Source organism: Panthera uncia, chromosome A2, assembly GCF_023721935.1.
Source record: "Panthera uncia isolate 11264 chromosome A2, Puncia_PCG_1.0, whole genome shotgun sequence".
NCBI classification, from domain to species: Eukaryota; Metazoa; Chordata; class Mammalia; order Carnivora; family Felidae; genus Panthera; species Panthera uncia.
In genome coordinates, this window is record NC_064816.1 from 77,331,449 (window position 1) to 77,349,694 (window position 18,246).

The window sequence follows — 18,246 nt, forward strand, 5'->3', positions numbered from 1 at the left end:
TTACTTTGGCTATTTGGGGTCTTTTGTGGTTCCATACAAATTTTAGGATTGCTTGTTCTAGCTTCGAGAAGAATGCTTCGATGGGATCTGGTATATTAGGGTGGATCCGCAAGGTGCACAGGGGCGGAAGGGACAGGCTTAGCTTGCTTTGCCATTGGCGGTCCCCTACAGGAGAGGCCCTGCAACACCAGGAGGGAGGCAGACCTGTCGGAGGGATGGATCCACAGAAGCACAGCGTTGGGTGTTTGCGCGGTGCAAGCAAGTTCAGTGACGGGAACTGGTTCCCTTTGGGATTTGGGCTGGGGGATAGGAGAAGGAGATGGCACTTGCCAGAGCCTTTGTTCCCTGCGGAGCTGAGCTCTGTCTTCCGGCGCTCAACAACTCTCCCTCCCAGTGTCCTCTCACCCTCCTGGCTCTCTGAGAGCAGAGCTGTTGACTTTTAACATTCCAGATGTTAAGTCCCGCTGGCTGTCAGAATTCATGCAGTCCGGCCCCTACACTTTTGCAAGCCAGACTCAGGGGCTCTGCCTTGCTGGGCGGGCTGCCCCTCCACCGCTATTCATTTTTTTTAGATTCCACTTATCAGTGGAATCATATAGAATTTATCTTTCTCAGTCTGACTTATTTTACTTAATGTAATACCTTCTAGGTCCATCCATGCTGTTGCAAATGGCACAGTCTCATTCTTTATGGCTGTGTCATATTCCATTGCATACATACACTACATTTTCCTTATCTATTTGTCTATTGATGGACATTTAGTTGGTTCCATGTAAATAGTGGAATAATGGCCATTGTAACTAATGCTGCCATAAACATAAGGGTGCATGTATCCTTTTGAGTTAGTGTTTTCATTTTCCCTGGGCAAATACCAATAGTGGAATTATTGGATTGCATGGTATTTCTGTTTTTAATTTTTTGAGGAACCTCCAAACTGTTTTCCACAGTGGCTGTACCAATTTGCATTCCCACCAATAGTGCACACGGGTTCCTTTTTCTCCACATTGTCACCAACACTTGTTTCTTGTCTTCTTGATTTTAGCCATTATAACAAGTATGAGGTGTACTCTCATTGTGGTTCTGATTTGCATTTGCCTTATGATGAATGATGTTGAGCATCTTTTCATGTATCTGTTGGCCATCTGTCTGTCTTTGCAAAAGTATCTATTTGGATCCTCTGCCCATTTTTTTTTTCAACGTTTATTTATTTTTGAGAGAAAGAGACTGAGTGTTAGTGGGAAAGGGGCAGAGAGAGAGGGAGACACAGAATCCGAAGCAGGCTCCAGGCTCTGAGCTGTCAGCACAGAGCCTGACACGGGGCTCGAACTCACGAGCTGTGAGATCATGACCTGAGCTTAACTGACTGAGCCACCCAGGTTCCCCTCTGCCCATTTTTTAATCAGATTGTTTGTTTGGCATTGTAGCAGTTCTTTATATGTATTTGGATATTAATCCCACATTGGATATATCATTTGCAAATATCTTCTCCCAGGTAGGTTGGGTTTTTGTTTAATTATGGTTTCCATTGCTGTGCTAAAGCTTTTTATTTTGATATGTCCCAATAGTTTATTTTTGCTTTTGTTCCCCTTGCCTTAGGAGATATATCTAGAAAAATATTGCCATGGCTAATGTCTGTGTTCTCTCCTAGGATTTTTATGGTTTCAGGGCTCACATTTAGGTCTTTGATCCATTTTGAGTTTATTTTTGTGTATGGTGTTAGAAAGTAGTTCATATTCATTATTTTGTATGTAGCTGTCCAGTTTTCCCAACACCATTTATTGAAAAGATTGTCTTTTCCCCATTGTGTATTCTTGCCTCCTTTGCCATAAATTTATTGACCATATACATATGGGTTTATTTGCGGGTCCCTATTTTATTCCATTGATTTATGTGTCTATTTTTGTGCTAGTACCAAACTGTTTTGATTGTTACAGCTGATTTTGATTGTTACAGATTTTATTGAAATCTGAGATTGTGATACCTTCAGTTTTGTTTTTCAAGATTGCTTTGGCTGTTTGGGGTCTTTTATGGTTCCATACAAATTTTAGTATAATTTGATCTAGTTTTTTGAAGAATGCTGTTGGTATTTTGATAGAGATTGCATTGAATCTGTAGATTGCTTCGGGTAATATGGACATTTGACAATACTGATTCTTCCAATTAATGAGCGTGGAATATCTTTCCATTATTTGTGTCATCTTCAGTTTCTTTCATCAGTGTTTTATGGTTTTCAAATATAGGTCTTTCACCTCTTTGATTAAGTTTGTTCCTAGGTATTTTATTCCTTTTGGTGCAATTGTAAATAGTGCTTTTAAAAAACTTCTTTCTATGACTTCATTGTTAGTATATAGAAACACTATCAGTTTCTGGGTATTAATTTTGTACCTGGACACTTTACTGAATTTGGTTATTACTTTCTAGTAGTTTTTTTTATGGTGTCTTTAGAATTTTCTATGGATCGTATAATGTTGTCTGCAAATAGTGATAGTTTAACTTCTTCTTTACCAATATGTATGCCTCTTATTTCATTTTCTTCTCTGATTGTTGTGGCTAGGACTTCAAGTACTGTGTTGAATAAAAGTGGTGAGAGTGAAAGGATTTTTTTTCAATTCCCTTTCAATTTTGTGCCTGTATTTTCTGAAATGACCAGTCAGAACATCATCATTATAATTCTTCCCATTTTCCCCAGTCTTTTTATGGGGATGAACTCTTTTGATTTTCAGAACATCCTTGAAGTAGATATTGAAAATTTTAAAGTCCTCTCTAAAAAATAAATACTCTTCTAAGGTCAGTGTAAACCACTGAGTTGTAGTACAAACCCAAAATGTTCATTCTGATTCCATATTTACTGTTGGAGCCTTAGAAGTTACCTAATCTGGTCAAGTTATTTTATAGATTAATAAAACGAGACATATGGAAGTTAAGTGATATGGCCTAAGTCATGGAGAGAATGAGTGCCAGAAGTAGAGTGTAACCCCCATTCTTTTGTATCTGAAACTGTACTCTCTCTATTGGTCTATTCAGAAATGACACCTAAATACTTTGCATTAGTGTTTTCACAAATATGCAGGCACATTAATTCACTATCCAGTGGAAAAATAATTTTTACTGAGGTCTTCTTTGGAATTGATAAACTATTTCACCAGTTTTGTCCTTGTCTTGCCTAAGGATGCCTCTGAGGCAAACTAACACAAAGCTTACTTAGTTAAAAAGTGTTTAAAACAGGAGAGCTGCTCAAATACATTTCTTTGATGAACTTTAGTGATTTAAAAAAGTAGTATGAGCGGGTGCCTGGGTGGCTCAGTCAGTTAAATGCCTGACTCTTAATATCGGCTCAGGTCATGATCTCGTTGTTCGTGAATTTGAGCTCCATGTCAGGCTCTGTACTGATGGTGTGGAGCCTGCTTGTAATTCTCCCTCTCCCTCTCTCTTTGCCCCTCCCCTGCTTGCTCTCTAAATAAATAAATAAATAAATATATAAATAAATAAACATTAAAAAAATATTTTAAAAATAAATAAGAAGGTAGTATGAAAACTATTTTCATCTTGAGGTTTTGGAAGGCATTTCTGGGATACAAGTGGTTTAAGAATACTCTGGAAAATGTTAAATAGTGAAAACATGTTGCAGTAGTGAAGCAAATGCTTTAGCTTATTTACTTTTATTGTTCTTGCTGTTAACTGATTTGATTTCTGAGATAAATCTTTCCTATGCTAATGTTTATCTTGACCATTTATTATTATCACCTCATCATCTTTTTCGAAGTGTTTCTTATGCAATAATTTACCAGTTAGTTATAAATTCACTTAACTTTATATAGTAAGCATAACACAGATCATTCATGTATTCCACATTTACTGTAAGGTCATGTATGTCAAGTACTAAGTACCAATATATAAAAAGAGATAGATAAAAATCCCTATGTCTGGGGTACATATAGCCTAGTATAGAAGACACAGTTCAAGTTAACTTAAAAAAAAATTTGCTGAGCACCTATCCTGTGTCAACAGGGCCAGACTAAGAAATGTGAGCACCTAAAGCAGGCTAATAGCTCAGCATTTCATCAGATTCACAATCCTTAAGGGCTCATTGAAGTATCTACTGGAGGCAGAGAGAACATGATCTTTTTAATAACAAAAATTGTACATGTTTTTTGTTGTTTATAATCAAGGATCTATTACTTGTGGTTTTCTGAACCAGGAAAATTGCTGATAAAGCTCACTTGAAGCCATTTAGAAGTTAGACAATAAAAAGCCCTTTATCTTGATACACAACACTCCTCCGTTCAGTTTTAGAAGTGTAGCATGTGAGTTGGGAGCTTTTGACAGATGTTTGACACCTGGGTATAATCCTTCTTGATACATGAATCAGTCCACTCAGCCTTCCATTACTCTAATATTCTGTGATCACTCTTGAGAAGTTTGGCATTTCTGCTGCTTTTAATAGCTAATAAGAGCAATCCTTTTGCATGCTGACAAAACAGAGCATGGTTTTATCTGCTTGGAGGTGGCTTCTCTCTCTAGACCCACTTTGTTGTTGATTTACAAAACAAAGAAAGATAAAACTCTGCCAGGGATAAATGTTTGCCTCTCTTTAGTGTTATATATCCTGTAACTATCAGTGCTTTTTCACTAAAATGATTATTCATTATTGGAATAATTGCAATTATTGAAAACACTGTGAGCATCAGAGTTCCCGCTACATTTGGTGGAATTGGGTGGAGTGCACAGGACGTCTCCAGTGATCCTTGGTGTCCTCAGCCACCTCACACTCTGTTCGCAAGTGATGCCATACATCCTCAACGTGCAGCTCTGTGGCGCCCAGGTCTAGACCCCCTCAGGCCTTGTTTGTGGCTGCCTGGCTTTCTAGCGCACCCGTCTACGGTGGCTGGTGGAGCTGCATGTGGATGATGTTGATCTTGGTCTCACTGTCCTGCAGCATGTGCCAGACCTTCAGCAGCAGCCTCTAGTCCTTGATGCCACCATTGCTGTGTGTCTGGATCATGTTTTCTAGCCCCTGGCTTCACCTTCAGCTGTATGGCCAGATGAATGTAGATCATCTATGCATTGCCAAATTTCCACATATGCAGGCAATAGTGATCACACATCATAACCCACATCTCTTCTGGGAAGCTGGTGAATTTCTTTTGATGTGTATAGTAAGACACTCCCAGAGATTACAAACAAAATTGTTGTGAAAAAATTATCTAGTTCAGAAAAGAGGACTAAGTGGAGTTATGGTTTTAGGCCTTGTCTCAAGTCAAACTACTTCAAGTCAAATTCATAAGTTATTTGCTGGGTTTCCATTCCTGAAATCTCTTTCACACTAAAAATATAAAAATTGATTATAAAAATAGAACACAAATGCATACCTTTATTTATTTATTAATGATTATTTATTTATTTTGAAAAAGAGCGAAAATGGACACTACTAGGAAAGGGGCAGAGCAAGAGGGACAGAGAGAATCCCAAGCAGACTCCTTACTGTCAGCACAGAGCCCAACATGGGGCTCTAACTTTAAGAACTGTGAGGTAGTGACCTGATCTGAAATCAAGAGTCAGGTGCTTGGGGCGCCTGAGTGGCTCAGTCGGTTAAGTATCCAACTTTGGCTCAGGTCATGATCTCACAGTTGGTGGGTTCAAGCCTCATGTTGGACTCTGTGCTGACAGCTCAGAGCCTGGAACCTGCTAAGGATTCTGTGTCTCCCTCTCTCTCTGCCTCTCACCCACTCATGCTTTCTCTCTGTCTCAAAAATAAATAAACATTAAAAAAGTCAGACACTTAACTGATGGAGCCACCCAGGCGCCCCTCAAATGTATACCTTTAAAACTACTATGTGTAAACACAAAGAGTGTAAAATCTATATTATAAATACCATTTTGGGGGGCACCTGGGTGGCTCAGTCAGTTAAGCCTCTGACTTCGGCTCAGGTCATGGTCTCACTGTTTGTGGGTTCAATCGCTGCATCCGGCTCTGTGCTGACAGCTCAGAGCCTGTAGCCTGCTTCAGATTCTGTGCCTCCCTCTCTCTCTGCCCCTTCCCTGCTCTCCCTGTCTCTCTCAAAATAAATAAACATTTAAAAAAATACCCTTTTGGGAGAAATTTTTCTGCATAGGCTGAATCTAATGATAATTGTATAGAAAATGGCTTTTTTCTTATTGTAAGCTCCAACTTTTTTTCATTTTTCTTTTTGTTTTTTATTTTCACTTGCTTTCCTTTCCTTTTTTCTTTTTTTCCCAGGGACTTTCAAATCACATTCAAAGTTGGAATTATCTTTTGGAAAATTCCTATTGCTGATTTAATATGCCAAATGCTTCCAAAAGTCTTTGAATTGAATAAGAAAGATCGTTCATGGCATCTTTTTCAGTGATGCCTTGCTTGTTTTTTAATGGAGATTAACCTCCTGTTATAAACAATAAACTTTCCTTTCAATGATTTCTGCTAGATTATCTGGAAAAATATTTCATGCTTCTATATCAGTGCTTGTAATTTCATCCCAGAGATCTAATTATAGGCTAACTACTTCTCTCCTTAAAGAGATAAAAAACATCATTTGTTTGCACTAAAAGGTCCTTATTTAATGTCTCTACTGAGCTTGTTGTTAAAATTCCAAAGACAGACAATGCCTTTGACAAAATTCTTGCCAGGTTCAGAGATATATGGATTCGCAGCATCTTATCATACACTCAGGCAATCAATTCTTCTTTAACCTAATTAACTGCCCAGTGTGTTAATCTTTTCACTACAGATTGCAGGGGTTTAGTCTTGGTGAATTTGGAAGGCATCAACCATGGTTTTGTGTTGGTTAAGGTTATTAGGCAGTCATGAATATGAGTTTGTTACTTATCATGTTATTTGAATTTATAGTAGGAATGTCTGCCCGAAGAGAGGCCTGAGCTGCCAAATGAGTCATCATATGTTAGGAAGTTCCTAGGTGAGAGGTATGGAAATAAGCTGTGCTTTCCTTGGAGAAGGTATCTGACACTATCTGGGATCTCCAAGGAGCCTTTATAAGGGCAAGAGATTCTTGAATACATTTAGAGGATGAATAAGAGTTTTGGCAAGAGACTTCCATGCACAGGGGATAGAATATGAAAATTCCTGGCCCGTGAGAGAAGTCATGCCTTCTGGAACTTGTGAAAAGCATTCTATGGCTCAGTTACAGGGTATAGTGGGAGATGAGGCATGGACCAGATCCTGAAGAATCTTTTAGACCATTCTAAGGAATTTGACAGAATCCTTTAAGTCATAGAGAGCCACAGAAGGATATCAAACAATTTTAGCAAGAAAATTGGCACAGTGTGAAAGTTGGATTGGCATGGGGGTCAATCTGGAGGGATTTTCCTATCAAGAGAGGGTTGCAATTTATCAGATGACAAATTATCAAATCCTGAATTAAAACAGTGGCTGTGAAGATGGAGAAGAAGGGTAAATTTGAGAGTTAATAAATAAAATTGACAAAATTTGCCAGTAAAAAAGGAAGTAAATCTAGGATTCATTTTTTTTGACTTAAATGATTGGGATAAAGTTTGTATTTTACATGCATTAGGGAATATAGCTGTCCTAGAGTTGTATATTGCCTACATGCAGAATCCATTTATATATACACACATGTATTAAATTATAAAATAAAATGAAACAAAAATGTAACTATTTAGAAAAGAAGTTCTTGTATGCTGGCGCAAGCCTGCTGTAGTGCACCTCTGCTACTATGCACTGCACTGCTCTGGGAAGCACTCCTGTCGGTGCAGACTGCATCTACCATGTCTTTGTCTGTGTGTGTACATGCTTATGTGTGCTCACTTAACTCGGAATCATGGGGTCATAGGGCTGTAGAGCTTCAAGGAGCTTTTTTTTTTTTTTTTAAAGCAAATTAGGAAATTAACCTGACAGGTTAAGTTACCTCCCAAAGTCACAGACTTAGTTTTGTTTTGATTAAAACTCTATATGTTGGGGCACCTGGGTGGCTCAGTCGGTTAAGCGTCCGACTTCGGCTTAGGTCATGATCTCACAGTTTGTGAGTTCGAGCCCCGCGTCTGGCTCTGTGCTGACAGCTCGGAGCCTGGAGCCTGCTTCGGATTCTGTGTCTCCCTCTCTTGCTGCCCCTCCCCCACTCTCTCTCTCTCTCTCTCTCTCTCTCTCTCTCTCAAAAATAAATAAACACTCAAAAAAATTAAACCCCACAAAACTCTATATGTCAATTTTAGTAGTTAGCTTTGCTGAGTTACTATTAACCGATGATTTATTGGCCCTATTTGAATGATATTATTTATATATGTTCTTTGTCTTACTAATGAAAATTCTACCTTGATCAGAAAATAGGATTCAGCCGTGTATTTGGTGGTCTTTAAGAACACATAGACTTTGTGATTGCTGGGTAGTGAACATTAATGCCGAAACGTGTTTGAGGAAATATTTATACATTTGACAGAGGGAAGAATGGTATGGTTTAGGAATAAAAGATATAATTATAAAATGAGAACAGTAAAACTTTGAAAAGCAAAAGCATTGTTAAAATGTACACAAACTTTTACCATTTTGTAATGGTCTTGGCACAGCTTGAGAGTTGAATATAAAAAAATTTCTCCCTGAAATTATTCATTACTCCTTTTATATGTTTTAAAGAATTTGGTTGTTTTTTGTTTGTTTGTTTCAATAAGGGTCAAGCTGTGTCCACAACCTAATTAGCAGTAATTGGCTGATGAAAAGGGGACAAGAATCTTTGCAAGTGAACTGATTCCTTTGAATATCAAATTTACCAAATTCAGACCACCTCTCTCCTTTCCCATGTCCCACATATTTAGTAACATTTCCTGGTGGGCGGTTAATGTCAGATCACTGATGAATGAATGACCTTCCAACTGTGAATGGATAGGACACAGTAACATACCAGACCTCAGTAAAGCAGGAGAGAATTGTGGGAAAAGTAACCTGCTACTGGAAGTCAAGCACATTGCCCTACCTTTAAAAATGATTCTTTAAGTAATTTGTAAGCAAAATGATTCATGAAATAAAGAAACAATATGCCTGGGTAGGCATTATAACAACTATATTAAAACCCCATTCTGTTCCTTTTTTGGAAACTGGATCGCAATGTTGCACATTGGAAGTGAATTGTGAACTGAAAAGTATAATTTTGATTTCCTCAAATGTTGAAGTCATTTTGACCTGTGCCTGATGGGACATAATTTCCTTTTAATTAACTATTCCTACTATTCCAGAAGCTTGAAATTTATTTATGTAGAGAGACTATATCTGAAGAGTGAATATTATTAAGATCTTCAACTAATAATTGTTGTTATTAACCCTGTCTTCATGTTGGAAATCTGAAGCCTAGAGTGATCAAAGAAATTGTGCAAATTCAGATAGCTCATAAGTAGCAGCTCACTACTTTCTTTTTTAACGTTTATTTATTTTTGAGACAGAGAGCATGATCAGGGGAGGGGCAGAGAGAGAGGGAGACACAGAATCTGAAACAGGCTCCAGGCTCTGAGCTGTCAGCACAGAGCCCGACACGGGGCTCGAACCCATGAACTGTGAGATCATGACCTGAGCTGAAGTTGGACGCTTAACCGACTGAGCCACCCAGGCGCCCCACAGCTCACTACTTTTTAAATGATGGTCTTCTTGGGGGCGCCTGAGTGGCTCAGTTAGTTGAGCGTCCAACTCTTGATTTTGGTTCCAGTTGTGGGCCCAAGGTCATGGGATCAAGCCCTGTGTCTGGCTCCGCAGTGAGCATGGAACCTGCTTGGGATGCTCTCTCTCTTCCTCCACCCCTCTCCCCACACACGTCTCCTCTCTTTTTAAAATAAAATACAAAAATAATTCAGGTCTTTCCGATTCCAACGTTTTTTTATTTTTATTTTTGGGACAGAGAGAGACAGAGCATGAACGGGGGAGGGGCAGAGAGAGAGGGAGACACAGAATCGGAAACAGGCTCCAGGCTCTGAGCCATCAGCCCAGAGCCTGACGCGGGGCTCGAACTCACGGACCGCGAGATCGTGACCTGGCTGAAGTCGGACGCTTAACCGACTGCGCCACCCAGGCGCCCCAGGTCTTTCCGATTCCAGACACTGAGGTTCAACATCGTGCCTCAGCTGGATATACACTAATTCTTAAATGCTGGGGCAGGCAGCTGCTCTAGGAGTTCAGTTAAAATCAGATTCTGGAATGTTTTTTTAAATTCATAACAATGGCTATTTCAGGCTCTGAATATGGTGATCATAATGAACTTTCTTCATTTGGTAGAATCTATAGAGCTTTCAAATTATAGACTGTAACAGCCCAAAGGAATTTTAAAATTACTTACTTAATAGGGATTCTTGTTGGCAAACTTGCTCTAGAAATATCTGCATCTCCTAAGAAGATGATAAGTACTTACTAGAAACTTATTTAATAAATTTGGTATGCTCCTCAGAACGTGAACAATGAGGATTTTTTGACCTCTTCTGAAAAATTACTGCTACTTAGGGAGAATTAAGTGGAAGTAGTGCCAACATAGTTATTAGCACCACAAATTTGATAGATGTGCCCCTAAAAGAACACTATGAATTATGCTAAAATAATTCTGAGAATAAGGCCTGTCACCATCTATCATAGCTGTTTATTTTTATAAGAAAAATATAATGTGGATTAAAAATTGGAGGGCAATTTTTGAGTCTTTCAACTCTGCTTTTAGCAATTTTTGAATATATGTAATATATGTAAATATATTTTTATTTTTAAATGTATAAGTTTATGTTTATATATTATATTTAGATGTGTTTTATACTTATGTCTACTTATCTTGTAAATATATATATATATATATATATATATATATATCCATAGATTTGAAATAAGTGCTACAATTCTATAGGTAAACCACCATAAATTATTTCATACTTCTAAATATATTCAAAATGAGCTTGCCATTATTGACTTTGGCCACATCCTGGGAGTGTAGAGCAAACATCTCATGGTATAAAGCAATGGAACTGTTTTCTTGCTGGTCACCTGGGTTCTGGTCTTTCTTCTCCCCAAGATACAATGTGAATATGTAGGCTCTTACAGTGATTAACCATATACCTACCATAGGGTTGGGCACCTTTATATTAAAATGTTATCTGAGGGGTTTAAGAGCTTTTATTTTTTTTTTTTTATATATATATATATATATATATATATATATATATATATATATATATGTGACACACATGATAATTACCTTCACCATGTGTTTGTGTCCTGTGTATCCCTCCAGGGTTTGGGCAGTGGCATAGATGAGGTTGGCATCCTGTGCCCTTGTCTTTGGTAGAGATCAAGACAGACATGAGGGGTCATGGGGGCTGTTGGAGGAAATACGACTCAGAGTTGAAAGGGGACTGTGGTGCTGGTGAGCTGATTAGAAGCCAAGGGACTCACAAAGTACTGTAGGAGAGGTGATCAAGAGAAATGCTATTTTTTACACCTGAAACCAGTATAACACTGTATGTTAACTATACTGGGATTAAAATAAGAGAGAGAGAAATGCTATTTAAATGTTTTTAAAATGTATATTTATTTATTTTGAGAGAGAGAGAGAGAGAGAGAGAGAGAGAGCAGTGCATGCACAAGCAGGAGAAGGGCAGAGAGAGTGGGAGAGAGAGAATTGCAAGTAGGCTTTGCACTGTCAGCACAGAACCCAACATAGGGTTTGAACTCACGAACCATGAGATCATGACCTGAGCCAAAATTAAAAGTTGGACACTCAACTGACTAAGCCACCTAGGCTCCCTGAGATCTTTCTTTCTTTCTTTCTTTCTTTCTTTCTTTCTTTCTTTCTTTCTTCCTCCTTTCTTTTCTTTTCTTTCTTTCTTTCTTTCTTTCTTTCTTTCTTTCTCTTTCTTTCTTTCTTTCTTTCTTTCTTTCTTTCTTTCTTTTTCTCAAGTTAGTTAACATACAGTGTAGTCTTGGCTTCAGGAGTGATTCATCACTTATGTACAACACCCAGTGCTCATCCCAAGTGCCCTCCTTAATGCCCATCACCCATTTTCCCCATCCCTATTAACCCTCAGTTTGTTCTCTGTATTTGAGAGTCTTTTATGGTCTGCCTCCCTCTCTGTGTTTTTATCTTGTTTTTCCTTCCCTTTCCCTATGATCATCTGTCAAGTTTCTCAAATTCCACATATGAGTGAAATCATGTGATATCTGTCTCTGACTTACTTTGCTTGGCATAATACCCTCCAGTTCCATCCACGTTTTTGCAAATGGCAGGATTTGCTGTTTTTAAAGACAACCCCCATGGAGTTGCTGACCAAGTGGCTAAGTTTCCAACTAGAAACAGAAAAGAAGTTTGTCCAAAAGGAGGTTAAATAAAAGGGTTTAGCTATGGACTGAAGGGTTAGAAGAGACACAAGCCATAGGGCACATGAATTTAAAGATCAGGCCCAGAAAGTAGGCTTTCCCTCTGAAAAAAGAGTGAAAACTACCTTCAGATCTTTGAACCAGATCAATGACAATGTAATGTAATGGTTAAAAGCAAGGACTCTAGGGCACCTAGGTGGCTCATTTGGTTGAGCGTGAGACTTTGGCTCAGGTCATGATCTCACGGTTTGTGAGTTCAAGCTCCACATCAGGTTTGCTGCTGTCAGTGCAGAGCCTGCTTCAGATCCTGTGTCCTCCTCTCTCTCTGCCCCTCCCCTGCTCACTCTCTCATTTTCTCTCTCAAAATAAACAACAACAACAACAAAAAAAAGCAAGGCCCCTACACTTAGACTGGTTGAATTTAAATCCTGGCTTTGCCACTAGTTGTGTGACATTCGGCAAATCACACAATAATTCTGTGTCCCAGGAAAATGGGAATAATCATATCTACCTTATAGAGTTGTGGTCAGGATTAATGGAGTTAATTTATTGGAGCCTATATATATATATATATATATATATATATATATATATACACACACACACACACACACACACACACACACACACACACACTTAGCAGTCACGTTATTATTACTAGTTCGACTTTTCACAAGCAGAGAATTTCAGATAATGACATTGGGCACGTGGGGTGCTTCTCAAGCCAATTTCTAATTGCTGAGCCCTTCCTTCAAACAACATTAAATTATTAGAACTTATAAAGCTCAGATGCTCTGGTTGAAGTGGTGGTGCCTGGAGCGCCCCCTGCTGCCTCTCCCTCAGACTCCCGCGGAGACCCCTAGGCACTACTCTGGAGCACATTTTGAAGACTTGGAAAGAATGGAACCTTGGATCAGGTCCTATCTGCCATTAATAGGCTGTGTGACCCTCAACATGTTCTTACTGGGCCTTAGTGCCCTGACCCATGCACCGTAAGGAGCTAGATTAGTTCAGTGGTTTTCAAATTCTGCCACTGTAAAACCCTAAGAGTTCCTGAGAAGTGTACCAGGAAGTTTTGGGGAATGGGTGACGAGGATCATGCTGGATGAGGCGAGGGAACCCAGTGACTTCAAAAGCTAGGAATATAGGAACATGTTGAGATTTCATATATTTGTTTAAAGAGTAAGTACCACTGCTAAAGAAATTTTGACCAAATGATAAAAGTGCCTTCAGTTTCAATTATTCCCTAGTCCCTCAGAAATGTACTCATCAGACTAAAGTAGCAGAAGTAAAAGCATGCATGAAAACAACAAATACTAAATCTGAGGAAACTGAGTATTGGGAATGTGGTATGGACTATTCATAAGGTGCTGTGCAGTGACCAGGGTATTTCAGTATCTCTGATATCTAGGGAGAAGGCAAAACCTCTGTGACCTGATTTTTTTCTGGGTACTTTGGCCTCATTGTGTTTATGGGAACATAGACTGGCACAATGGTAACTAAGTTCGTGGATCAATGAGAAATACTACAATAGGGATATTGTATACTCACGATCAGAAGACAACTAAAGTGAACACTTGAACACTGTATGTTGTAAGACTTATCTTAGTGGTTAATGATGTCAGAAAATATGTTCCTTCCAAAGCAAATTTCAATTAAAGTTTTCCATTTGTGATTGCTGTGTTGCTATTAGAAGTGAGTGTGAACTCAGAAGCTCTTGACTTGATTGAGATTTGACAATGAAATGTATTTAGATAAATCAAGTTTCCATGTCCCCTCTGGGCATAAAACCTGCAATTGACTATTGAGTCCATAGGCCATGTTTGTGGCTTGGATTAGCACTATATTTAGTCCTCTTCATTTTCAGTTTGCTAATGGCAAAGGAAAACCTATAAACACATGTGAATATATAGTGTGGTAACCTCTGTTTATTAGTAATTTTGATAATGATTAATTTTTTTAATGTTTATTTTTGAGAGAGAGACCGGGGGGGGGGGGGGCGTTGAGGTGGGAAGGGAAGGGTGGAGAGAGAGGGAGACAGAATCCGAAGTAGTGCCCAGGCTCTGAGCTGTCAGCACAGAGCCGGACGCGGGGCTCGAACTCACAAACTGTGAGATCGTGACCTGAGCCAAAGTCGATGCTTAACCGACTGAGCCACCCAGACGCCCCAATTTTGATAATGGTTAATATGTGACAACAAGGGCTGATTACGTTATAAACGTCACATACGGTGTGAAATGAAGGCAGCCCAGTAATTTTTCTTTCCAATTTTGTCTCCTTCCCACCATTCAAAGCTCTCACTATTATGCCATTGTGTATGTGTAATATTTTTCTGTTTCACTGCTGAAATATGTTAGCTTGGAGCAGCATCACCCATTAACACTTCAGCGTGGCTTGGTCTGTCAGATTGCTTATAGAGAGTTGGGTCCTGGGAGCTGACACTAGGGGATAGTAACAGTTCAACAGGGAATAAAAATCAGAAAGGTCTGCAGCATGGAGAAGGAAGGTACATCCACGTAGAGACCAGAGTGGGGAATGTTGGGAGCCATGAGGTCCTGTGGGCCCCACAAAGGACAAGATGTTGACTGAGAGGTACACAAATGGAGGGGAAATACAGAGGCCAAACTTTGCCCTCTGCAGACTTTGCAGTGCCTTGTACATAATCCATCTTCAGTAAATGATGGCTGAATCAAATTATTTTTTGTCCTAAGGTGGTTTTGGTAGAATGAAAGTTGAGATTTAATGTTAATATTTTTTCAGTTACAAAAAAGATTTTTGTATGGCTTATTTTCTAAAATCAATTTCCTTGAAGAGACATGATTTTCTGTTTTAAGTTTGTTCAAACAATACATTTTGTGCCAGAGAAGTACTTTTTAAGGAAAAATACTTCAAATATAAAGTGTAAATAATTCTTCCTTTAATAAGACAGTTCCTATTATAGCCACTGAATAACACATCTGCTACAGGGATGTTATTTTTTTCACCAATATATGTGCACGGCTCTGATTAGAGGCGGGAAAAGATGCACATCTACTTCAAATGATGAATTAGACCCAGTAGGGAGAAAAGATGTATTTTATTATGATGTATCTTATTATTATAAGATGTATTTTATTACAGAACCTCTGAATAGCCCTTTAAAAAATACTTCTAAAAAATGTAAAATCTTGGGGCGCCTGGGTGGCTCAGTCAGTTGAGCAACCGACTTTGGTTCAGGTTATGATCTCACTGCTTGTGAGTTCGAGACCCATGTCAGGCTCTGTGCTGACAGCTCAGAGCCTGGAGCCTGCTGTGGATTGTGTCTGTCTCTCTCTCTGCCCCTCCACTGCTCATGCTCTGTCTCTCTCTCTTTCTCAAAAGTAAATAAACATTAAAAAATAATAAAATTAAAAATAAAAAATATAATTCTCTGTCTAAACTCTCTATGTGTTATGGTGACTGTTGATTTCAGAAAAGAAAGTACATTAGGAGCATCTTTCTCCTGTGTTAATATCCTTATTGCTTCACAAAACATTTTATACCAGTCTCCTGAGGAAGAAATTTTAATCAGCATCCTTTCCATACCTTTTCTTCTATCCAGGATTTGCTCATATCTGCAGTTTTCAGAATAAGCACACGAATGTTACAATATCTTTACAAAGTAAAACCGGAAGATAATTCTTTTTTTTTTAATTTTTAAAAATTTTTTGAGAGACAGAGCATGAAGTGGGGGGTGGGGCAGAGAAAGAGAGAGGGAGACACAGAATCTGAAGCAGAGTCCAGGCTCTGAGCTGTCAGCATAGAGCCTGACTTAGGGCTCAAACTCACAAACCATGAGATCATGACCTGAGCATAAATTGGAAGCTTTACTGACTGAGCCTCCCAGGTGCCCCTAAACTGGAAGATAATTCTCAACCCAGGTGCCTTGGGTTAAGCCTTGACTTGTTCATTTGTATCACTGTTTAAATGCACTCAGTTTTAAAAAGATTACATCTATACAGTAACACTTAAAAATGAGGTTTTTTGAAAAATTTTAAAAATACATTAAATTATCACCAAATTTACAAGATTTAGATTAACCTTTCCTATTCATTTTCAGGGCTACGGCAACACACAGGGGCCAGATTATTTTCAAAGATGCTTTAGCCCAGCAGTTGTGTGAACAAGGAGGTAAGAATCATCTCGGACTCCTCTATGTTAGTTTTGTCAAAATTACTCACGGTAGGCCCTGTGTCCTATGTACTAAGTATTTCATCACTATTACCTGATCATCATGCTTTAAAAATGGAATTATTGATCCCTTCGTATTCCTAAGGGGGATTTATGGATTTGTATTTAGTAATTATCAACAAAGATCTATAGACTTCTGGAAATACTAAACATGAGCAAGAGAAACTAAAAGAAAATTTATCTTCTTTTCCTATTTTTTTCTAACTAATTACATTTAGTTGTTCTGGAAATATAAATCTTAGTAATTTTAGAATTTTACAAAAAAAACCCTATCTGTTTAATTTACCACTTAAATTTCTTGTCAACTTTGTTGAAAATGTTTCTACTTAATTGCTTTTAAACATGATCTGTGTGCCATGTCTATATTCTTGTTTCCACTGTGTGCACCATTAATTTCAGACTCGTGGATAGATGCCGTATCGTTTTAGATACATTAAGTGGACATTAAATAGTCACATTAAATGGCTTGTACTTTTTGAGTGTCTCATACACATCCTGAGTCTCACCCATACTAGACTCACAGATGCACATATGCACATGTACCCACACACATGCGCGCGCGCGCGCGCGCACACACACACACACACACACACACACACACACAATGAAAAGGTGAAGACAGGATCCGTGCCGCCACACAGCGTTTGTTCACTCTACTTCTTGAACTCCCACCTGACTTCATTTGTGTCCTCACTGTAGCATTTACCACTTCACGTAGAATTTTCCTCTGCAAAGAAATAGATAAACCCTTTGAGAGAAGGCTTCTCAAACATAGGAACTATGCCTTTAGAGCTCTTTAGTTCCCCGGAACCTGGCATATGACAGCCATTCAAAAAATGTTGATAGATTAAATGCAAGTTTTTCTCAGCGATACATATATTTCTTGATTTAAGCATTTGATAATGAATATATTGAAGCCAGTCTTTGTAAATGTCATGCCATTTTCACCATCATCATAGGCATAATATCAATTTTTTTATGCAGTCGTATTTTTGGGAAATTTGTCACATTAAGAATTACATTTTTGAATTTAAAGAAATTTCTACAAATTATCTCTGCTAAAGAGAATCTAATGGGCTCAGGAAAGAAATGGGAAAAATTATATTGGTTTCTGAAAGGCCTAAGAAAACACCATTTATTAGTTGTAATAATATATACATCATCAATATGGCTTTATCTAAATAATATGACACCTGATGATTATTACTGGCAAATTTCTGATTGTGTATGTATGTAACTCTTGAATCAGAAAACCCCATTCTAGTTATAGTTTCAAAAATATTATCAGTGTTCTTAGTTTGAACTGATTTTTATTGTGACTTTTGTGAATGCAAAAATGTGATAGCCTTTGTAATAGGCTCAAGAACTCTGTTACAATGTAAATCTTTTTTCAGACTGAAAATGTTCACAATACTGAAAATATAGAACACCATATAACAGTGAACATTAATGTTCTGAAAAATGCATAGTGTCAGAAAAAGGTGTCTAATTTTATTAACATTTACCATTGTCTAAAAGTTGATCTCTTTTAAGCATTGGATTTTTTTAGTCTTTTCTATTGTAAATGAATTGCTGGAATTGGGTTCATTTAAAATGAAAAGAAAAATCCGAGAAAATCCAGTGGGAAAAATTCTCAACCAGTGGGTTAAAAAAAAAAGCCTTATTCAGTCAGATTGTACACGAATATGGTTTACACAACGGTAGATGTGGATGTT

The 18,246-nt window shown here is 38.2% G+C and overlaps 1 protein-coding gene across 2 annotated transcripts in view; it reads left to right on the forward strand.

Moving 5' to 3' along the window:
- Positions 1–18,246, forward strand: part of RELN (reelin) — a 524,894-nt gene that overhangs the window by 205,217 nt on the left and 301,431 nt on the right. For both annotated transcript variants that reach the window (XM_049641337.1, XM_049641338.1), the window contains exon 4: positions 16,401–16,471. In XM_049641337.1, the coding sequence (XP_049497294.1) occupies positions 16,401–16,471 (71 nt within the window). The remainder of the gene's footprint in view (positions 1–16,400; positions 16,472–18,246) is intronic.